We start from the raw sequence: 25,242 nt of genomic DNA on the forward strand, positions 1-25,242 counted from the left end.
TATAATTCATGTGCAAGACATGGTAACAATATATTCGCCATTATGTTGACCAATCTAAACTAAACATCAGGAGACAGGGCTGGTTACGTCTGTACCCGATTGGAGAGTCAACAAGGAGTGAAGTATTTATCAAAGCACAGGCAATACATCGCTCCACTGTGCTCAACTAATGGATAATACGCTGTACACTCGATGAATGGGTATCATAGTCCAGGAGCAAGATCCTCCACTACATACAAGGTTTGACACCATAGGTAGTTAGTATGGACCCTCTAGATCACTGCTAGGTAGGTAGTGGACTCAAATTGTGGTATCACTTTTTTTTACAGGTCATTTTATGTATGGACGATAATCGCATAAAATCACCAAAAATAGGACAAAATTAAGGGGTAGGGGAGATATAAATTCCCATAACTCAACTTTTACTCGTGATTTTGAATTCATTTTGGTATCAATACGTAGCTGAATGATTTTCCTAACTTTCTAGTATTATTTTTAAACAAAAACAGGTTTCATTTGAGCATATTTGGAAGTATATAGTCCATAAATTAGTGGTAATCTGATTTTTTAAACCATATGTGTAAAGTTTGACATTGGCCTCAAATCTCACAACTATACCACTTTATATTTTCAAAATTGATTCAGTTTCCATTTTTAATTTTTTTATTTAAATTTTAATGTTTAATTTTGTTTTTAATGTTTTGTATATAAAGAGAAACATTATTGTAACAGTTCCAATCATTATAATATGTATGAGTTCGTTGGGGTGTCTGTGGGACGAGGTGTGGGGGGGTGCTGGGTGTACATAGGGTATGTGAGGGGATGAATGTGTGTGTACATGTCTTAATATGTCACTTCACTGCACCAACTTCCATTTACAAAATCCGTTAAGTTTCCATTGATGTGAATATTTATGTGTAGGACGTGAGTAACCACTGGGAAAAAGACAAAAATGTTTAAAAAACCAAAAACCCAACAAAAACTGATGTTGATTTCCTCGTATATCAGCATAACATAGAAAAATATTAAGGGTAGGGGAAAATAAATCATCAGAACTCAATATTTTACTCATGATATTGACTTCATCTTGGTATTAATTCTATTCAATTCAATTTAATATGTATATCTAATTGATTGATTGTTCTAACTTTTCTGTATTATTTTAAAGCAAAGCGACCATTAGTTGTCAGGTAGATACACAGAAACTGTGAGAAAAGGGTACGCTTTCTATGTCTAACAGCGTAAATATGACAATATTAAGGGGTAGGGGAAATATAAACTGCCATAACTCAACTTTTACTCATGAAAATGAATTCATCTTGGTATCAAAATGTATCTAAGTGATTGTTCTAACTTTCTAGTATCATTTTAAAGCAAAGCAACCATTAGTTGTCAGACAGATATACAGAAACTGTGAGGAAAAGGTAACTTTTCTATGTCTAACAGCGTGAAGATGACAATATTAAGGGGTAGGGGAAATGTAAACTGTCATAACTCAACTTTTACTCATGAAAATGAATTCATCTTGGTATCAAAATATATCCAAGTTATTGGTCTAGCTTTCTAGTATTATCTTAAAGCAAAGCGACCATTATTTGTCAGGCAGATATACAGAAACTGTGAGGAAAAGGTAAATTTTCTATGTCTAACAGCGTAAAATGACAATATTAAGGGGTAGGGGAAATTTATAACTGCCATAACTCAACTTTTACTCATGAAAATGAATTCATCTTGGTATCAAAATGTATCTAAGTGATTGTTCTAACTTTCTAGTATTATTTTCAAGCAAAGCGACCATTATTTGTCAGGTAGATACACAGTATTTGTGAGGAAAAGGTACTATTCTATGTCTAACAGCATAAATAAATATGACAATATTAAGGGGTAGGGGAAATATAAACTGCCACAACTCAACTTTTACTCATGAAAATGAATTCATCTTGGTATCAAAATGTATTTAAGTGATTGTTCTAACTTTCTAGTATTATTTCAAAGCAAAGCGATCATTAGTTGTCAGGTAGATACACAGTAACTGTGAGGAAAGGGTAAATATTCTATGTCTAACAGCGTAAATATGACAATATTATGGGGTAGGGGAAATGTAAACTGCCATAACTCAACTTTTACTCATGAAAATGAATTCATCTTGGTATCAAAATATATCCAAGTGATTGGTCTAGCTTTCTAGTATTATTTAAAAGCAAAGCGACCATTATTTGTCAGGCAGTATATACAGAAACTGTGAGGAAAAGGTAATTTATCTATGTCTAACAGCGTAAAATGACAATATTAAGGGGTAGGGGAAATATATAACTGCCATAACTCAATTTTTTCTCATGAAAATGAATTCATCTTGGTATCAAAAATGTATCTGATTGGCTGTTCTAACTTTCTATAAACAAAGCGATCATTAGTTGTCAGGTAGATACACAGAAACTGTCAGAAGAAGTCATTTTCTATATCTAGTAGCGTAATAGACCGTTCACAAACACTTGTCACAGCTGTTTGATGGGATCATTTATTAGTTTTTCAAACAAAACATCATGTACAACCCAATTGTTAGGCTTAAACAGCTTAAAGCCGTAGCATACTAATGTATACAGATGCATTTGAGTCATTTTCAACTTTAATTTCCCCTTATTTACAACATTATTCACTTTCACAGCATTTTTAAAGCTTTTTCGTATATAAAATGTATCTATTTATGACAAGATAGGTGGCGCTATTTAGATACTGGAAATTACTCTTTCAGGCTTTTAATGAAAATAATTCCTTTTATTTTTTGATGAAATATGTTTATAAAATTTCTTTGTTGCTTGTTTCACCTATTCCACCTGTTTAAATGGCAGTATTGATGGCCTACCCCTTGCAAATTAAGAAATATGACTTATGATAAATAGCGCCATCTATAGTTTGCATTTTCTTAATAATGAAGCCACTTCTATATACATCAAACAACCGTGTTGTAAGGGGGAGGGGCCTGATGCAAAAAAATTTCATCGCAAAATATTCTTTCGAGCCCCCCCCTTTACAGACCTCAAAAATTGTAGGGCCCCTTTTGACATGAAAATTATGGGTCAACCCCATAGAAAATCATATAAACTCAATTTTTCCAGGAAAATTTTTGATCATTTTTTTTCAGGCCCCCCCTTAGGAGGGGCCAAAAATTTCAGACCCCCCCCCCCCCTTTTTGCATCAGGCCCCCCTACAAGTGTTTGTGAACGGTCCCTAAATATGACAATATCAAGGTAGGGGAAATATAAACTCCCATAACTCAACTTTTACTCTTGATAATGAATTCATCGAACGTTCTGGTATCATTAGTTGTTATGTACATGTAGATACAAAGGAAATGTGAGAAAAAACTTCCATGTGTAACAGTGTCAAATATGATATAATATTAAGGGTAGGGGAAATATTACCATAACTCAACTTTGGCTGCATTAACTGTGAAGGGGAACACAGGAATACAAATCGTTGCACCAAAATTTGAATGTAGTATACGATTGAGGTTTCTTACGTTAATTGGTGCAATTGGACCATTTTAAAAATTTGACCTTTATTTATGATATTGATATATTCGACGTTATAACCCCTGAACTAAGCTTCAGAGAACTATGACAATTGTCTTTTTTAAATTCTTAGCGACGAGGAGGAACAATTTGAGATTACAACATTACAACATGATAGGATAATTTTTAGTATTGGCCCCATTATGACCTTCAACCCCTCGTGGGAAACTTAATTGCTTTTAAAATAATGCCAGAAAATGAGAACAATCAAATAGCTACATATTGATGCCAAAATGGAATTCATTTTCGTCAGTGAAACTTGTGTTTTGGTGATTTGTATGTCCCCTTACCCCTTAATGTTGTCATATTGTACGCTGTTAGACATTGAATATTAACATTTTCATACATTTTATGTCTATCTACCGGACAATTAATGGCTTAATTGCTTTTAAAATAATACTAGAAGGTTAGAACTATCAAATAGCTACATATTGATACCAAAATGAATTCATTTTCATCAGTAAAACTTGAGTTTGGGTGATTTGTATGTCCCCTTACCCCTTAATATTGTCATATTTTACGCTGTTAGACATTGAATGTTAACATTTTCATACATTTTATGCCTATCTACCGGACAACTAATGGCTTAATTGCTTTTAAAATAATACTAGAAGGTTAGAACTATCAAATAGCTACATATTGATACCAAAATGAATTCATTTTCATCAGTAAAACTTGAGTTTGGGTGACTTGTATGTCCCCTTACCCCTTAATATTGTCATATTTTACGCTGTTAGACATTGAATATTAACATTTTCATACATTTTATGTCTATCTAGCGGACAACTAATGGCTTAATTGCTTTTAAAATAATACTAGAAGGTTAGAACTATCAAATAGCTACATATTGATACCAAAATGAATTCATTTTCATCAGTAAAACTTGAGTTTGGGTGATTTGTATGTCCCCTTACCCCTTAATATTGTCATATTTTACGCTGTTACACACTAAAAACTACGGGGTTATATTTTCCGTGGTCATTTTGAATTGACCACATTTGGGGTTGTTTTGACCCTTCAAGGGGGTTGTACTGTTTTAATTTGACCACTTTCACGAGGTCATTTTAGCCATGACGAACGTGGTCAAAAACTTAGTGGTCATTTTGCCGATACCGTCGCGCATTGATATCAGTTTCAATCTTCCGCTTTGAAAATCTCAATTCATAAATGAGTTTAAACATGAGCTGCAATTAATGTTTGTTGATTAATAAATAAAACTAATTTTTTGACCGGTTACCCAATTTGTCAACTTTATAATGACTTGCATTTGAACTATTTGCACACACGGTGTGCATCGGCTCACATGGTCACATCAGCGCCATATTTGTTCTGATTGTGCAGCTCAGCGGATTGTCGTGTGTGCTTGTCTGCATGATGGAATATGAAAAGTTAGTTGAAAAGTGAGACTGCAAGGATGCATATAGACCCTTGTCTATGCACGCAAATTCATTCCAATTTCATGCTGTCGTGGCTGGTGTCTTGGCTGCAGTTGTTATAAGCTTATATCATGTAAGCTTATAATACGTGAACTGTCATAGGCGATGACTGACTGTGTGTGAGTGTGATACACAGATGCATTTTGCAGTTTGCTGTTTATGTAATGCTTTCTCTGTGCAGAAACACACTTATGTCCTGGTGGGACCAGCATGACCATAGGCCTACTAAAAAATCCAAACAACCCCTAAATGTGGTTATTGAGTAACCCTATAAAACAACCCTTTTCAAATGGGTCATTTCATTTGACCCCGAAATGAGGTCATTAAGTAACCCAATAAGGCAACCCTTTTGAAGGGGTCATTTCATTTGACCCCGAAATGTGGTAATATTTTGACCCCAATGGGGTTACTATTTGACCCAAATACGTAGTCATTGCAATGACCCGACCAATGGGGTCAAAATGACCCCGTTAGTTGGTATGGTGTTTAGTTGATAACTATGCTGGGGTCAAAAATGACCCCGTTTGGGTCATTTTTTGACCCCGTAGTTTTAAGTGTGTAGACATTGAATATTAACATTTTCATACATTTTATGTCTATCTACCGGACAACTAATGGCTTTATTGCTTTTAAAATAATACTAGAAGGTTAGAACTATCAAATAGCTACATATTGATACCAAAATGAATTCATTTTCATCAGTAAAACTTGAGTTTGGGTGATTTGTATGTCCCTTACCCTTAATATTGTCATATTTTACGCTGTTAGACATTGAATATTAACATTTTCATACATTTTATGTCTATCTACCGGACAACTAATGGCTTAATTGCTTTTAAAATAATACTAGAAGGTTAGAACTATCAAATAGCTACATATTGATACCAAAATGAATTCATTTTCATCAGTAAAACTTGAGTTTGGGTGATTTGTATGTCCCCTTACCCCTTAATATTGTCATGTTTTACGCTGTTAGACATTGAATATTAACATTTTCATACATTTTATGTCTATCTACCGGACAACTAATGGCTTAATTGCTTTTAAAATAATACTAGAAGGTTAGAACTATCAAATAGCTACATATTGATACCAAAATGAATTCATTTTCATCAGTAAAACTTGAGTTTTGGTGATTTGTATGTCCCCTACCCTTAATATTGTCATATTTTACGCTGTTAGACATTGAATATTAACATTTTTCTCATATTGTATGTTTAACTACCTGATAACTAATGGTTTAATTGTTTTTAAAATAATGCCAGAAAATGAGAACAATCAAATAGCTACATATTGATACCAAAATGGAATTCATTTTCGTCAGTGAAACCTGTGTTTTGGTGATTTGTATGTCCCTTACCCTTAATATTGTCATATTTTACGCTGTTAGACATTGAATATTAACATGTTCGTACATTTTATGTCTATCTACCTCACAACTAATGGTTTAATTGCTTTTAAATAATACTAGAAAGTTAGAACTAACAATTAACTACATATTGTTACCAAAATGAATTCATTTTCATCAGTAAAACTTGAGTTTTGGTGATTTGAATGTCCCCTACACCTTAATATTGTCATATTTTACGGTACTACACATGAAAAATTGACATTTTTTAAACATTTTATGTCTTTCCAGCTAACAATTAATGGTTATTTTGCTTTAAAAGATTACAACAACCAAATAGCTATGTATTAATGCCAAAATGAATGAATTATAATGAATAAATGTCGAGTTACGTTGGTTTGTACGTCCCCTAACCTTTAATATTGTCAATTTTTACGCTGTTACACATATTTTATGTCTATCTTATGGTTTTTCTGTTAAAAATAATACTGGAAAGTTAGAACAATCAATTAGCTACATGTTGATAACAAAATGAATTCATTATTATGAGTAAAGGTTGAGTTATGGTGGTTTTATTTCCCTACCCCTTAATAATGCCATATTTGACATGGTTATACATAGAAAAGTAACCTTTTCTCACATTTTATGGCTATCTACCTAACAATTAATGTTTGCTTTGCTTAAAATAATACTAACACGTTTGAACAATCAATTAGCTACATATTAATTCCAAAATGAATTCATTATCATGAGTTGAAGTTGAGTTATGATGGTTTATATTTCCCTACCCCTTAATATTGTTACACACGCTGCTACATGTGGAAAAGTAACTATTTTTTTTTACATTTTCAGTCTATTTTCCTGACAAACAGCGGTTGATCTCACCCCACACATATAAATATTCAAAATATTACATGAATGGCAACTTAACAAACAAATTTTGTTAATAGAACTTATATAGTTCAGCCGAGTGACATATTAAAACATGTAAAACACCCCAACCCTGAACCCTATACACACCCCGCACCCACACACACACACCCCCACACACCTACCCCAAACCCACACAACACAAACCAACATGCAAGCAAACATGCACATACATAAATATTTGAACCAGAACATCAAAGTTTGCCTAGATATGCTTGATATTAAAAACAAAATTAAAAAAAGGAAACTTAATTAATTTTGAAAATAGAAATTGGCACAATAGTAAAATTTGAAGCCAATGTCACAAAAACACCCACCCTATGCATTGTTGTGAAAAATCTGATTTTTCACTAGTGTATGGACTGGCCACTTCCAATCATGATCAAATGAAACCTAGGTTTGCTTTCAAATAATACTAGGCAGTTAGAACAATCAATTAGCTACATATTCATACCAAAATAAATTCATTATTATGAGTAAAAGTTGAGTTATGGGAATTTATATCTCCCCTACCCCTTAATTTTGTCCTATTTTTGGTGATTTTATGCGATTATACGTCCACACATAAAATGACCTGTAAATTAAAAGTGATACCACAATTTGAGTCCACTACCTACCTAGCAGTGATCTAGAGGGTCCATACTAACTACCTATGGTGTCAAACCTTGTGTGGCGGGACCGGAGACGGGTAGGGCGACTGGTTTTGTTTTATCACCACCACGGGTTCGTTGGTGTGGCAGAACACACCGTGTGGACTTTGACACAAACCTTATATAGATAACAACACGTTTCACACATGTACTTTTTCTATTTCAATTGGTAGCTTTATTTACTCCCTTTTCTTCCTCACAACAAACTCTTCACAATCAATAATATCGCAATATAATACTAGACTGTGTGCCTACAGAATACCCCGAGAATTTGCATGAGAATACCGAAACCTCTGCTGAAATAAAACACAGAGAAAAATATAAATAGTACCTTGTAAAAAAAATGACAAAACATGATACATTTTAAATAAACATGACTAACGGAGACTTCTGTACCAGCTGCACAACAATACATGGCAATTTTGCAGGCCTATACTATAATTCAACATCGTTTTGAATTTATTGTGATAAACACAAACTCCGCCGCTTGCACAGTTTTGATATTGAATTCATAATAGGCCTATGTTCACATCCAGGGATCATCATTCTTTCAAATTAACCACATAGGTTAATAAATCAACACACACAGATCCCGTCGCTTATATCAACCCATGATATATACTCGTCAGTCGTCATCACCAATTAATAATCACACAGTTTTCTATAATCATTTAATATTATCAAGCTCAGGCCTGCACACAGCTAGATCACCTGACAAGTTTTCTTCCAATACTCTCGTCATCATCAATTAATCATCACACACAGTTTTCTATTACGATTATTATCAAGTTCAGGTCTATCACACAGATCACCTGACAAGTTTTCTTCAATTGTTATGTAACGCATCACACAGCGAAAATCGTTACTAATCACACAGCTTATATCATTATTAACACTGACCATGGAAGAAGAGCATTGCCACTTTAAAAATAGAAGTCTCAGTATCATGTTTTAAGCATGTAATGAAAAAGACATAAATACACATAATAACATACACTTACCAATACCAATCATCCATAATAAATAAACACAAGTCCTAGATAACTAGGCGGCAAGTACTGAGTGTTTGGAATAAACACACTTATCTTTGGCAGGAATGAATACTGAGGCAGTTTGTTGTAACATAAAAGTATAAAAGATATGTCCAGAATACAAAAAAATAGTTTCTATAAAAAGGCACAATTTGGCATGTGAAAGCACACGTTTCTGAGCTGCAAGAATATCTGCTTGGTTAACAAGATCAATAAGTTTTTGTCATAAACCAAACAATTTATGATGTCAAAAGATCCTATCCAAACTTGACCAAGATTTCACTTTGGTTCAAATAAATTGACAAAAATAATACTGCTTTTGTTTATCAAATGGAATGCCTCATGTCTGAATACAAAAAAATATCAAATTTGGAAATAAATATAAACTATGTACTATTAACAACTTTGATAGACCTTGCAAAACCTGAGTTTAAAATGTCCCATGAATACAAATGCAAAGCCTCTAAAAAGTGTGTTTGTGAATCACAAAAGTTGCATGAACACACAAGTTTTTAGACATTTAAATATGATAAAACATTGTTTACAAAATATCTTAGCATGAGCAGAGTTCCCGATTATCCAAAAAAATATTAATGAAGAAACAAATCCAATGAAAGACAGCCCAATTTGACATGATCACCTCCCTATTAATTTAACAGCAAAATCATTCATTCTCTCCCATGCATAACCAATGCTAAATATCCCGAATAAATTTATAATTGAACTCCATTCATACTAAGATACTAGACCTGAAGAATAAAATCTCATAAACCACTTCAATTATAAAACACCAAAGCATGGTACATGTAAGTTTCAACTGACTAAGGCACAATATTTTAAAGTCTAAATATGAGATGAAATCAACTAAGTAAAATCACAAAGGCCGAAAAGTTAACAAATATTTCATTTCATCATCAAAAAATCCACAAGTTGTTTTTATAAAACACACTTTGAGATAAATAGAACTCCAGCTGTGCAATCAATACAATGTATGCTTTTGGCAATTAGGCTGAAAAGAACAAAGGAATTGACATGTATGACTCATGGCTTATGTCAACACACACAGATCTTCATTGAATAAGTTCATCAGGTTTGTAGATTAAATAAACAAGACATTTTTGAGTGACAAAACCAAGTGAAAATTAACTCACTACAATATTTCGTCCTTCACGCCGGAGGACTTCATCAGGTATGACTGATATGGTCATCTGATCCACTTTCCCGGGAGATGGGTTTCCGGTTAGGCTTAGACTCTTTCACAGTCTTCAAAAGCGGATCTCTGGCGCCGATATGTCGACGATGTTCTTGAAATAATCAACAACGGTCAAGTGCAAAATCTAACGGACCATCTCAATACAATAGACCCAACAGACAGTATTAAATTTACCTTCAAAAAGAGAAAGATGGAAAAATTCCTTTCTTGGACACACACTTATTATCAGAAAACCAGACGGCTCCATAAAACTCCTTGTGTACAGAAAACCCACCCATACTGATCAGTATCTTGATTTCAATTCCGAGCATCCTCTCCATCAAAAAATGGGAGTTATCAGAACCCTTTTTGATCGTATGAACTCTGTCGTCACAGAAACAAGTGATAAGATCAAAGAAGAAGAGCATATTCGCACAGCCCTTAAAAACTGTGGCTACCCGAAATGGACGATGGACAAAGTAAAAGATCAAATGCAAAACAAAATCCAAAACGCTGAAAAACCAATCTCTAAGAAAAGTAAGACCACTGATGAGAAAAGCAAAGGCATGGTGGTTATCCCATATGTTAATGGCGTGTCGGAGCGCATTCAACGAATTCTCAAGAAACATAAGGTAGATACGGCCATGAAACCTCACCAAACTCTCAGGCGTATCTTAGTACACCCGAAGGACAAACGCGAGAAAGAAAAAACAGGCAATTGTATCTATGAAATTGGATGCCAAAACTGCGATCAGTCCTATGTCGGTGAAACATCTCGCATGTTTGGAACCAGGATGTCAGAACACAAAGCTGAAGTCAATAAGGCCACTAACAAAAAGTACACTCGATCTGAACGCAAGTTATCAGAAAAGAACAGACCAAATCAGCAATTTCTGATCATGTTGCCCGGCCAACCACGTTATCAATTGGGATGATTCAAAGATCCTTGGGCGGGAGCACAACAAGAAGTCTAGAGAAGTTCGAGAAGCCATGGAGATTAGAAGAAGGGGGAGCAAGACCTTAAACAGAGAGGAGGGCACATATTTCCTTAGCCACGTATATGATCCGCTTTTGAAGACTGTGAAAGAGTCTAAGCCTAACCGGAAACCCATCTCCCGGGAAAGTGGATCAGATGACCATATCAGTCATACCTGATGAAGTCCTCCGACGTGAAGGACGAAATATTGTAGTGAGTTAATTTTCACTTGGTTTTGTCACTCAAAAATGTCTTGTTTACACACAGATCTGTTAAGCGTCACAGCAAAACTTTCATCACACAGCAAAATACAAGAAAAAGTTATAACTTAAACAAGCTATATTTCAGCCAAATTAATTTGTATAAGTGCTGGAATTGCACCAAACTTCTCTGAAACTATCATATTTTGGCATGGTAGCCATGAATTTTAATGACAAATGAAAAGAAGAAATTTTGGAAGTTTTAAATCATCATCTCAATGGCAATGAAATTGTGCACTAAGACCATACACTGAAACTACTGCACTCATGCTTTTGGGCAAAAGTTTTATAACATGGCCTAATTTTGGAGACCTATAATATTATAATACAGAATTTAAAAGACTTACCAGTATTGTCCAAGACACAAAATATAAAATCTTTCCAGCACACAGCTCCACACACAGTTCTAACTTGGTAAACTTTCTGCCCACACAGAGCTCCCACACAGTATAAATCTAGTAAATTAAGTAACTTTTCCCTCACATAGAGTCCACACAGTATCAAATATAGTAATTAAGTAACTTTTCTCTCACATAGAGTCCACACAGTATGAATCTTTCTGGGTGTGCAACTGGGTTTTGATAAGGCCTAATTTGCATAATTGGGGGCAGTATAATTGGGGGCAGTATAATTGGGGTGTTTCTAATAATTGGTAGACAGTGTTTTATTTTATGCATTAAAGAGATACTTTTCAATATCCCATTACACTTGTATGTAGTGGAGGGTGAACAAAGTCATTTTTTTGAGGTTGCTGCTCCTGTACTATCATGGCTTAAGGCTCGATGATCCATATTCAATTATGCAAATGAATTATTGTCACAAGTTATGATTGGTTAATTACGTGATATAATCAACCAAGTAACCAATTAAATTACAGCTTCTAGATATTTAAGCTCAATCCTCTTCTGCCCTACCACCACCATTTAGCATGTTTTTGATTGGCTCAATAAATCATAACAGTCTTCTTGTAACCAATCAGCAGGTAGTACTCATGGTGTTAAGGCCTCTTCAGCCCTGCCATCATTCTTACCATGTTACTGATTGGCTCAATAAATCATAACAGTCTTCTGGTAACCAATCAGCAGGTAGTAGGCCTACTCATGGGGTTAAGTCTCTAAAGCCCTACCACCATTCTTACCATGTTACTGATTGGCTCAATAAATCATAACAGTCTTCTTATAGCCAATCAGCATGCAGTAGAACTCATGGGGTTAAGCCTCTTCAGCCCTACCACCATTCTTACCATGCTGCTGATTGGCTCAATAAATCATAACAGTTTTCTTGTAACTAATCAGCAGGTAGTACTCACAGGGTTAAGCCTCTTCAGCCCTACCACCATTACCAAGTTACTGATTGGCCCAATATATCATAACTGTCTTCTTGTAACCAATTAGCATGCAGTAGTACTCATGGGGTTAAGCCTCTTAAGTCCTACCACCATTCTTACCATGTTGCTGATTGACTCAATAAATCATAACAGTCTTCTTATAGCCAATCAGCAGGTAGTACTCACAGGGTTAAAATGTCACAATTAGTGGACCAAATTAACACTTCATCTTTAGTTGATCAGTTTTAATAAGATATTACCAGTTATCAAATATTCAACAGTGTGATAAGTTACACATGTGTCACATTAAAGGGGTACCAGGGAAATAGGATGTTGCACTTTAAGCAATAATGTGTGATTTGCATAAAGAATAGATTCCTATTTAAATGTTTGTTTTCACTGATTACATTATCCCCTTTTAATTTCGAGCCAAACAAATGAGGTATAACAAAGAAAATTGCGATTTCATTCCAGCTCCTACAATGCGTGTACTACGCTTGCCGATCGTAACATGAATACTGAACGGAGCATCATGCTCAACGTGTGTACACATAAGCTGACATCCACGGGAGATGTTAGCAAGCAGTCGGTCGATGAACTCTGAATAAAACCGGGTCAACCCGGTTTTAATATAAAAAGTTACATTTTACCTTTATTAAAGCACTTCAGGCTTAGTCTTTTACGTGGTATTTTTTAGTACACCACTGGGCATTATAATTATGCAAAAAGTAGAAATCGGAGTAAAATTGAGTGCGTCGCAGTGAAGCAAATCACACATTATGGCTTTAAATGATTTGGGGTGCATTACACTCTCCACAAAACTACCTATTCAAAAATAAATGACATCTATTGCGAGGGACATGTAAATCCATAATTTCAGTCAAATTTTAATTTTGTTATTCTTTGCCTAAGATCATTACATAATATTGGTAAAAACTGTCAAAGAGGTTTTCTGATCATTTTAAGCCAAAATAATGAGATAAAATTAAGGAAACCACTTATGAGGTATAAAGCAAAGGAAATTGCCTTTCATTCCAGTGCCTAGTTATTGTCAATGTGTGTATCACTAATTTGATCAGTGAACATGGTGAAAAACCGGGATCCCGGGTTTATTATAAAAACTCTTAAATTTTACCGTAATTAAAGCACTTCAGGCTTAGTCTTTCACATGGTATTTTAGTACACCATTGGGCATTACAATCGTGCAAGAAGTAAGAATTTAAGAGAAATTGAGGGCGTCACTTTGGAGCAAATCACACTTTATGGCCTTAAAGATGTCAAAATTGAAATCTATTTTGTCAGTTGTATATCACTTGCTTAAAGTCTCAGTGAGCAGTTTATAATACCGAATTTATTAATTCATTTTAAACAATTCATTGACTGGTAGTAGCCATTACTGCCAGTAGACAGGAAGTCTAGAAAGTTTACCTAAATGCTGTGGGTGGTCTTCCTGTGCTTTTGAATGGGACAGGAGTAACCTTGGCCAATTTTTAGACCAAAATTTTGGATTTTTCAGATTTTGTTTTGGATTTTTATTTCCGTCTGAAAATATTTTTTTAATTAAGTTTTTCATAACATATTAAAAAGGCCAAGACCCCTGCTGTATAATAAATTAGCTAGGTAACTTTTGAATAACCTTGATGAAAATTATCAAAAAAGTGCCTATTCTTTTGTGTGTGTACGGTCCATCACCTGTCACTTGGTAGTCTTGTAACATGTCTAATGGCGCTGCCCACGGTCACTCAATGAATTGTTTAATTCGAATTAATCAATTCGATATTATAGACTGGTGAGGGTGGGCTTCAAAATCAGTCAATGCATAGTGGGCTATTTCAGTCGTATACTGTAAAAGTGGTAATTTTTGCACGAGTATTTTTTGCGTGTGTAATTTTTTGCGCTTTGCCAAGTTTGAACTACATTGTTTGTATTTAATTTCGCGATTTTGAATTTCCTTACATAAACCTATACATTAAAAGAACATATTTGCGTGGGTTTTTTTTCGCGGTAGCTGTGTTGCGTGTGAAAAGCACAAAAATGAGTGAACCGTGAAAATTTGCATTTTAACAGTATTCATTTTTCACAATTTGAAATATTCAGCTGCAAATTAAAGCCTATGGTGACAAATATTTTTGTTGGCTTTTAAATTTACGATTCTGAAATGAAATGGGAAAAGCACTACAATAGAAAAGATATCTTACCACCATACAGTAATCAGCTTATGACCGTTAACCATGACTGAGTCTATCTGGATATACGATTATCGTTACTATATCGTGTTTGAACTCGCTATTTTAGTGGAATGAAGCAACATAATAATAATTAGTGACAGTGAAGGAAGAGTCTGTGTTAAATGCTTTACACAATATCATTAACATGTAGTTTAAATGACTGGGCTATTCCATTTAAAATCCATACTCCCCCTGTGGAAGATTTTGGAAATATCTTCCACAGGGGGAGTATGAATTTCAAATGGAATGAACACATTAGGCAGCTCCATTTGAATTTCATACACCCTCTGAATAAGATTCAACCTGAATCTTCCACAGAGGGAGGGTGAATTTCAGAAGGAGCTCCCCCTGTGGAAGATATTTCCAAAATCTTCCCCAGGGGAGTTTGGATTTTAAATGGAATAGCCCAATGTGATACATCAAAAGGCTGCCTTGTGTAATTTTGTATTAATATTGTCATTTTATGCAACGAGATACTTTGTAATCGCTAATTAGGGGCATTAATTAGTGTGAGTATGGTATTGAAATGGATTAAAGCTTGTGATCATAATTTAAAAAAAAGGAATGAACACAAAAATGCGGGGGGGGGGGGCACCCAAATAAAACTTGAAGTCATTTTTGGGCAGAAAAACACTGAAAAGGTTTCAGCCTGTGGCACGGCCCGCATGGGCTGCAATAAGGGCATCAATTTCAAGCTTTTTGCAAAATAGGACAGCCTTTTTGACTTTTTAGTCACTTATAAGTCTGTGTTAAGGGTGGTGATTTTCATGATTTGTTGGAAGCCTTTCGGTTTCAAACTGGTACTTAACATGTCGGCAAAAAATATTAAAGCCCGTATGGGCCGAGCCCGAGTATAGATGATGATGGCCGGCTCTATCATGTCTATGCTATAAATAATGATGACAAGAAGAATTGTTGCAATATATAGCTGAACAGTGTGAACAGAGACACAAGACTTTATAATTCTGTAAGGCTTTTCCCCTTCAATTAGGTATTCCCAATCTGTGAATTTGGTATTTGCCGAAGCTTTTAGTCAAATTCTTCGGTCCACATTTGATTTAGACATGCAGCTACAGGTCGATTTAATCTAGCGTCAACATGACCATGGGGATAGACTTATAATGCATCGTATTCTATTCCATCGTATAATTAATTGTCTGTCTGTCTGTCTGTCTGTGTTTATTTCAGAGATATTTCTAGGAATCCAATCATATGTGATGACAAGTTGAAGTGGTTAGCATCAATACAACAAGTAAAAGGAACATGTAAATCAAGAGAAACTATAGCAGAATTTATTGGTAAGCTTTAACCCCATAAGAACTACCTGCCAATTGGCCAAAAAGAAGTTTTTGTTATCAATTGGACCAATCAGCAACATTGTTAGAATAATTTCACCACATAAAAAAATTGGGGCTAATTATTTGCAAAGCTCCATTCTGATTGGTGATTAAAATGAAGATATCATGTAATTGACCAATCAGAGGCAATGTTAGATCGGCATGTAGTGCTCAGGGGGTTTAAAGTTATTTAGAGTTCTTTGTCAAGACCAATGCTGTCTGTTTTCCCCAGAAAAAAAGTTGGTCTTAAGCAAAGGATCAAATATGTGACTTAGAAAGAATGTCCCCTCATCTCTGTTCCTGGTGTTATCTCCTCAAGGCTCTGAGAATACGGCTCATGTAATGAAATTAAGAATTGAATTTTGATTTTGATCAACATTTTAGACTCATAATACTATATCTTGATCGCATCACATTTTACAAAAAGCACCCCTTCTCTAAAACATATTTTGCAATATTGTACCAGGTCAGAAAAATGCCTCAACCATATATACTATTACCCAGCATTCCAGGCAAAAACATAATTTGACTATAAGTGTTCACCCCAAGGCTGGATATTATATGACACCAATCAGGATCCATTATATCATCACTAAACTAAAAAAACTGTTCTCTAAGGCATCGGAATTTTGCAGATAACCTTTAATGCTTTTATGGATTTTGGCTTTATGTCTCAGCATAACATACATCCAGTACAGATGACATTAATCTCCCTCAACCAACCTACTTTTCATTATAAATAACACTAGCCCACAATGCATTGCACAAATATGTACCGTACTGTGGGTGCATGACATCTTACCAACATCCACAGTGGCGTGTCCAGGGGGTGCTTAGGAGGCTGAAGTCCCCTGCACTTTGTTAAAAATCATGTAAAATCAGCCGTTTTTTGGCGATTTTAGCATAAATCTGAAAGCCCCTCTGAGCCCCCTGCAGGAACAGATCCTGGACAGTGGACACGCCAGTGATCCAGACTTGCCATGTTAACAAAAGGAGGTCATTGGTGTTTAAAACAAGTTAGTAGACAATATCCTAAACCAGTGTAAGGTCTACTGGTTTTTTTCACCATGGGCAAATCATAATGTTGCATGTTAGAGTGTGTGTTCTTCCATTTTCCAATTAGCCTGTAAATTATGTCTCCCAATATTTTGCATTGCATTGTGGGTAGAGATGTAATCAACACTGGATTTCTTCTCTACATCTGCAATCAAGATGTTGATGAAATATCCTCAACCTAGATCTAGATGAATATTGCCCAATTCATTATCCGGGATTACAATATGATATAAGAACTTGAATACCTCTCATATATATCACTGAATCATAATCTTTCACTAAGCCGTAAATGGGAAGAGCACTAAATAATACAGAAAGTAGGCGTATAGTTTTGATAAAAAAAATAATAATGAGGGAAGTGAATAATGCATTTTCATGATTGCAAATGAGAGAATAATATAACCAATTGGGTTAAAGTATGCAAGAAAATAGTACACTTGTCCATGTTTAACTTGTATACCTCAAATAGCCTAGTCGTTGGGGAATGCACTGAGAAACCAAAAGGGTTGATTTGACATTATTCAGTTTTTTTCCAATCAAGATTTGACATGTAAACAATACACTACATCAATTTATATAACTACAATAGATGTAAGCAATACATTACTTCATCAATACAATAATACAATAGATGAAAGCAATGTACTGCACCAATGTACAGATCTATGGAGATGTATAGGTAATGTACCACACTACTTCATCAATACACATAATATACAGTAGATGTCAGCAATGCACTTCTTTATCAATGCACAGATCTGCAGTAGATGTAAGCAATGCACTACTTTATCAATACACTGATCCACAGTAGATGTAATCAATGCACTTCTTTATCAATACACTGATCTACAGTAGATGTAAGCCATGTACTACTTCATCAATACACAGATCTGCCGTAGATGTAAGCAATGTACTACTTCATCAATACATAGATCTACAGTAGATGTAAGCAATGTACTACTTCATCAATACACAGATCTACAGTAGATGTAAGCAATGTACTACTTCATCAATACACAGATCTAGAGTAGATGTAAGCAATGCACTACTTCGTCAATATACAGATCTGCAAGCAATGCACAACTTCATCAATACACATATCTACAAAAGACGTAAGCAATTCACTACTTCATCAATACATAGATCTACAGTAGACATAAGCCATGCACTTCTTCATCAAAGCACAGATATACAGTAGTACATGTTGGTGTAACCAAGTTTTGGGGGACATGACCACCCCCCTCTGCAAAAATATTTTCGGTAAAATTAGGATGGAAAGAACAAAATTTCATGTTAAATATAAGGCCTTAGTATTTTCTCCATTGACCATGTGTTTTAATGAGCCATGACATTTGGATACATCACGATCAATTACATACCATCAATTTATTTTTTAATCATCTGCTATTTTTGTCTATTTACAGCAAACACGAAACGTAACGCTATGAATGACACCGACAACAACCATTCAAAAGATGATCACCATCCCAGTGCAGCTAGAATATGTGAGTAACCATGGTAACAGAGTAGTAAGAATACAGGACAAAATTGAATGATAGTAGCCAACACAGCGGCTTGTCATAATTGCTTTCATGTAATATGTCTGTCTGCTATATATAGTATTTGATAATGTGCTGAACTAAACAGAAGGGCAGATACATTTGAAATGTGAAATTTTAATTTATGTTATAAAATTTTAGTCAGGGTCATGGAGAAGTAGATTTCATGATTTCATACACCCAAAATGAGATATTCTATTCTATACAAGCAAGAAGCACTCTTCTGAGAACTGATTTTGTCAAGACTTCATTAATGGATCAGACAACTTTATTCCATAAACTGTATTATCCTACTTGATATTACGCTATACTAACTCTGAGTATGCTTACAAAAGGTAATGTTCTTACTTATAAATAAGTGAAGGAATGTGTTCAAAAAGTACATTTTCTCTCTCTCTCTCTCTCTCTTATTTTTTAAATAAAAACATGTCATAAGGCAAAAACAGAAACAAAAAACAAGCTTGTTTCATGTAGGTGGCCTAAAAACAAAAACATAAAATCCATTAAAAATATTTGTAGGTCAGTATTAAGTATTTTATCCTTAATAAAGACCTTAAATTGGACATAATTTTATCATTATTTTCAAGTCAATTAAAAAATAGGATTAATACAAAAGCTGTAAGTTTTTGCAGCACTGAATTTTGTATTTTTTAATAATGTTTTGTTAAATAATTTGTTGTCCTTAGTCTTTGTTGCATGAAAATACAAATTTTACTGGATTTTTCGAATCAAAAACCTAAATGCGGTAAAATTGATCTAAAAAAATGTGAGTGACCTGCAAGAAACTAAGTTGGTTTTCCTAGCCTCACATTGGGCTATTCCAGTTGAAATCCATACACCCTCTATGGAAGATATGACTTATAATCTACCACATAGGGGGTGTAGATTTCAAATGGAGTCACCCATTCACATAACTCCATTTGAAAGTTCAAATTCCCTGTGTGTTAAGGTTAAGGTCATGTCGTTCATAGGTGGGTGTATGAATTTCGAATGGAATAGTCCATTATAATTTTATCTTAGAGCTTCCTCACTCCTGTCGATGAAGATTTCTAAATTTGGAAACCTTACCTGAAAATTTAGATAACATGATCGAATATTTGGTTTAGATTTCTTATTTTTTCTTGGATATTGTAAAGTTCACAACAAGTTGTTGGCCCTGACCAAATCCTGGCCGGTGGGGACATGGATCAAATGGGCTATTTCAGTTGACATCCATATACCCGTACCCCCTATGGAAGACATGACCTTAATCTCCAACACAAGGAGTGTAGATTTCAGATGGTGTCACCCATTCATGTTACCCCATTTGAAATTCTTACTTTCTGTGATTTGGGAGATTAAAATCATGTCTTCCATATAGGGTGTATGGATTTCAACTGGAATTCCCCAATCCCCTGCTATACTTTGTTCAACTTGTAATTGGCAAGAATTATTCAGTTTTTGTTAAGTATGCATCAGTCATGCAATATGCAAAGCGTATTTGGCGGCACTACGCCAACTAAATGTGCCCAATCCATAATATTACGATTCTTGCCTATTACATGTTGAACAGAGTATAAGGCCTGGCTATACGTTGTCCCATTAGGAGTTGCATGTGATGTCAGTGCTTTTACGCAGTTGAGTCGCAGTGCCGACAAACCGCTCTTGTATGTGTGAGGGTATTTCTCTTCACAGTTAGGTAAGCATACAGGTGCTATACTGTTATCAGCAAAATACGTACCTATGTAAACCTTCAACTCCTGGTGGGACAAAGTATAGTTCCTAGCATGAGTACCCGGAGGCAGGGATCACAGCTGACAATTATAACCACACAGACCCTAAATCCAGTCCAAATGCCTTTGGATTGCAGCCCTATGGTTATGTCATGTATTGAATTTCAATTCCTATTTCTACAAATAATTGTATTTTCCATGTTGTTTTTTTACAGATGCCGTGAGCATAGTACTACCTATTCTACTAGTGGCTTTCGTCTGCACAGTATTTGTAGCTATTATAGTATACCGTAACAAACTAAAGGAAGCCAAATATAATTCATCCGTTAGATACTCAGCAGTACAGAAAGACAGGGGTGGTGGAAGAGTCTATGATGATGTAACAACAGAATTATAGTGCCATGGCAAATTGTCTTTTTTATACAAATTTTTGGTTAAAGTCATAATCAGTGGTTTCTACAACTTAAGATATATAATTGTAGACAGTATTTATGCAAAAACCCCAACTGGGCTATTCCAGTTGAAATCCACACTCCCCTATGGAAGACATAATCTTAATCTTTCACAAAGGGAGTGTGACTTTCAAATGGGTTAGATGAATGGGTGATTCCATTTGAAATCTACACTCCCTGTGTAGGAGATTAAAGGTAGGTAACCTGATTGACAACCTCAACCCCCACTTTACCCCCATCAAACATCAAAATACAGATTTTGGTATCAGGTGAAAGCTCATATTTTTCTCATTAACATATTGAAATTAGGCGTTTGAAATTGGTATATTTCCGAAGAAATCATCAAAAAACTGTTGAATTATTGGACAGTTTTTTGATGATATCTTCGAAATACATTGACTGAACTTCTTTCACCTGATACCAAAATCTGCATTCGTAAGTTTTAAAGAAATTGATTTTCCAAATATATCAGGTCACTTTACTTTCAGGTCATTGGTATTCTTGTCTCAGTTCCATAGGGGGTGTATGGATTTCAACTGGTATAGTCCAATATTTATAATTGTGGAAAAATCTTGAACTGGATATGTGGTGGTATTAGTAGCTTTTAAAGATCGTACAACAGTGGTGATGTTTGTGTGTTTTTGCTTCTGGTAAGATTTAGGCAAGTAGCTTTGATTTGGAGAAGTTGAAGATGGTGTAATGTTTTTCCCCAGTGATACCATTAAAAAGTCCATTGCAATAATCTAATCTTGAGGTGACGATGAGATCTCACAGTACTGCGGCATATGTCATTGTCAATAAACTTCCTAATTTGACGGAGTGAGATTGTGGATATGTGCACTTAGAGCGTGTTTGTACTGAGCACCTTGCATTACTGCTCTTTTATTTCCCTGCATTTTAAATCCTCTCACTATCAACAGGGCTGTTTCTGCTGTAATGCAAATGCAAGGTAACAATTCACAACTCACATATTTATGGGAAGGATAGAAGTCCAATTTTTTTTGTGACCTTCAAGATCAGATTGATTACTTGCGTTGTATTCGCTGTCGAAGTGATGATGCAACAGGATTCATTACCATAGCAATAGATGAATACAAATTTTGAATAGATCGCCCTGCACTACAACATTTATGCGATACCTATGCATTGAACAATAGATGTCAAAGAAATGCTAATCACTCGCACCTGTAAGATTAGTATCTTTGAAAAGACCAGTATTGTATTCAATCTATGATTGCAGACATACACAGGTGATGAGTACATCCTGCTTGTAGTGCAGGGCGATCTATTCAAAAATTGTATTCATCTATATATTGCTATGATAATGAATCCGATAACTCCAACAGCAAATTGTATAGTAAGTGATTTCTGGTGTCACCCACTAAATTGTCACACGAACTGTTTCAATCACGACTGTTACCGCATATTCACCATTTGCATCACCTTTCACCCAATCTGTTTCTACTGGGGCTGTTACCACAGCATCACCCCAACTGGCTAAGACCCTGGTACCGATATTTTGATATTTTTTAATATCACCATTTCTCACATGGAAATCACTGGTTATGGCTTTAACTCCTGTACTCAGATAGATTTTGTATTCAGTGTATTGTGTGTATTATCATTATGCATATTAAGGGAATGTCTATTGTGGTTTATTGAATGGATTTTATATTTAACAAAAAGGTGCTTTTTATTGAGTGTTATATGAAATATACAAGTACAAAGCATCAGGAATTATGTATAGTTTCTTTCAACTCTTTCCATAATCTTTCTTATAATAGAGTGAAAATCAGAAGTCAATGCCTCATTTATCGTCATGTAGCTTGTAGTTGTTGCCTTCAGTTTGGTACACTGCTGAGACATAGTGGAGAGCTCTCTCCTCTTACTACTCCTTGTCAGCCATGCCAATAATTATGAAAAGTTACTTGGTTGGTAATTTAAACAGTTTCTAACCAGAAAATCCCATAAGCCTTTGCGAGTACACCTGAGAACTCATCATTTGATGTCACGATCTGCGCCGATGCGCACATCGTTTATCGAACATCGTTACTGCACATTGCAAGTTGGCGTGATGTCAAATGACTTGTTCTCAGGTGTACACACAGAGGCTTGTGGGATTTACCAAAAAGGTCAATTAGAACAGATTTATCCATGCCAAACTAGCCTGAAATTGAATTTGAACTAAACCGTATTCTGATAAACTTCTTTCCCCCATTCCTAGGTTTAATCCATTTTTATAGTGTTTTGTGTATTATGAAACTGTTGTAAATAATAAACATTATGATAACAAAGTTGAATCATCATTATGAAATGATTTGCCTTATAAAAGAAGAATTGTTTGTATCTAAATTGTACTTATTATTACAACATTATGGAATATAAATATGTATGTATAACTTTTTAAAGATGTTAGAAGGCAAATTGAATGCCTAAATGAGACATGATAAATCTAAATGACTTCTCACTGAAATAAAAGACTGTGATTTGAGATTCTGCTTTACTATAGTGTTTCTCGTCTCAAGTTGAGAGTAACGCCATGGTGCGTTTAGGTGGTTGTGTCACCACCGTACGGACAAATCGCCCTTCTAGGTGTGTGTATTTATCTCAAGGAATTAGGTTACCCTGTGTTACTCTCAACTTGAGACATGACACATTATAGCCTTTTTGTAGGTTAAAAATTTGGTACCTGCCCACTGACAATTGATTTGCCTGGGTTTTTCTAGTTGACAAATTAGTTGACTAATTTTTATTTATTTATTAAAACATTCGGCCTAAGCCAGGCAAAGCCCAATAGTGCTCAGAGGCTACTAAATGAAAGGGATGCTAACTGAATATGGCAAGACAGGGATATGGGAAGAGGCCCGATTTTAGAAGCAGGAGAAATACCAGAGCACCCGGAGAAAAACCTGCAAGAATGAGCATGGATTGGCAACTAAATTCACACGTGGCACCACAGGGAATTGAACTCGGGCCGCAGCAGTGAGAAGCCAGTGAGAACACCACTACACTAACCCATCCTCCCAAAAATTAAGCAAAACTTTTATAATCATGTACTACTGAGCAGAAATTTTAGAATTACCCAGGCAAGTTGAAACACATATTGGACTGATGCGAATTACTGAAACTGGTTCAATCTAGATCATTATTTACTGATTTTTTTTAAAGCAAAGGTTTAGCCTGGTCTTCACTTAATTATTAGAACCTTGTATCAAAATAGAAAACTAATGAAAACAGTATAAAAGATATTGGGAAATGACCAATATGCACTCTAAGACAAAATGGTTCTAAGTAGAACTTAAAGTGGTTCTTGAGCTGTCCTGATTGTGGAACCTTTAAAGGTTCACAAAGAACAGAAAATGGTTCTAGCAAGGTTACAAAGTACCATTTTAGTCATGAAAAGGATTATTGAAATCCTGAGAGAACCAATTTGGTGTTCTTTAAATTTTTAAGAACCCTCTTGAGGGTTTTACATAGGTCAGCAGGACAGCCAAGAACCTTTTTTTTAAAGAGTGTAGTATTTTTATCGGGATTTTTACTATCCTGAGTGAATTGATTTGTCATACTTTATGAATCCATTTCATATAAGTATGAAAACATTATATTAGACATAATCATTTCAATGATACTTGTAATTGTTGTATGTGTAATCAGGATACTCCTTGAGTGGGAGTAAGATAAATAATTGAAATGTATTTGTCATTCAAAATAACAATAAGCAAATGTTAAGATCAGATGCATAACCGATTTCCACCATCACTGCCTAGTGTTGTTTTATATATTGATGATTTAATATGAAGAAATGTCATGAAGAAAAGATATCCAAAATAAAAGACAAATAGTTTATTCATTTAAATTGAATATCCATACAAAAGTACTTAGCACACAAAAAATATTTAGGAAAAAAAGAAAGAAAATAAGTTGCAATATTTCTTACAGAATTAAGACCAGGCAGTATTGGATGTATCATGTCTTGCATCTGAAATCTTTGTATGTTGTTGGTTATAATTGGTTATTCCAGTTGAAATCCATACACCCCCTATGGAAGACATGACCTTAATCTTCAACATAGGGGGTGTGAAATTCAAATGGGGTTACATGAATGGGTGACTACACCCCTTGTGTTGAAGATTAAGGTCATGTTTTCCATCCGAGTGTATGGATTTCAACTGGGGG

The 25,242-nt window shown here is 34.9% G+C and overlaps 1 protein-coding gene across 1 annotated transcript in view; it reads left to right on the top strand.

The window, feature by feature from the left end:
- LOC140144113 (uncharacterized) overlaps positions 1-21,367 on the top strand; it is a 113,374-nt gene extending 92,007 nt beyond the window's left edge. The window contains exons 5-7 of the mRNA XM_072165949.1: positions 16,139-16,248; positions 18,768-18,848; positions 20,830-21,367. Of these exons, the coding sequence (XP_072022050.1) occupies positions 16,139-16,248; positions 18,768-18,848; positions 20,830-21,011 (373 nt within the window). The 3' untranslated portion in view covers positions 21,012-21,367. The remainder of the gene's footprint in view (positions 1-16,138; positions 16,249-18,767; positions 18,849-20,829) is intronic.
- The last annotated feature ends 3,875 nt before the right edge of the window (positions 21,368-25,242 follow it).

Source organism: Amphiura filiformis, unplaced genomic scaffold (genome assembly GCF_039555335.1).
Source record: "Amphiura filiformis unplaced genomic scaffold, Afil_fr2py scaffold_40, whole genome shotgun sequence".
In the NCBI taxonomy this organism is placed as follows: domain Eukaryota; kingdom Metazoa; phylum Echinodermata; class Ophiuroidea; order Amphilepidida; family Amphiuridae; genus Amphiura; species Amphiura filiformis.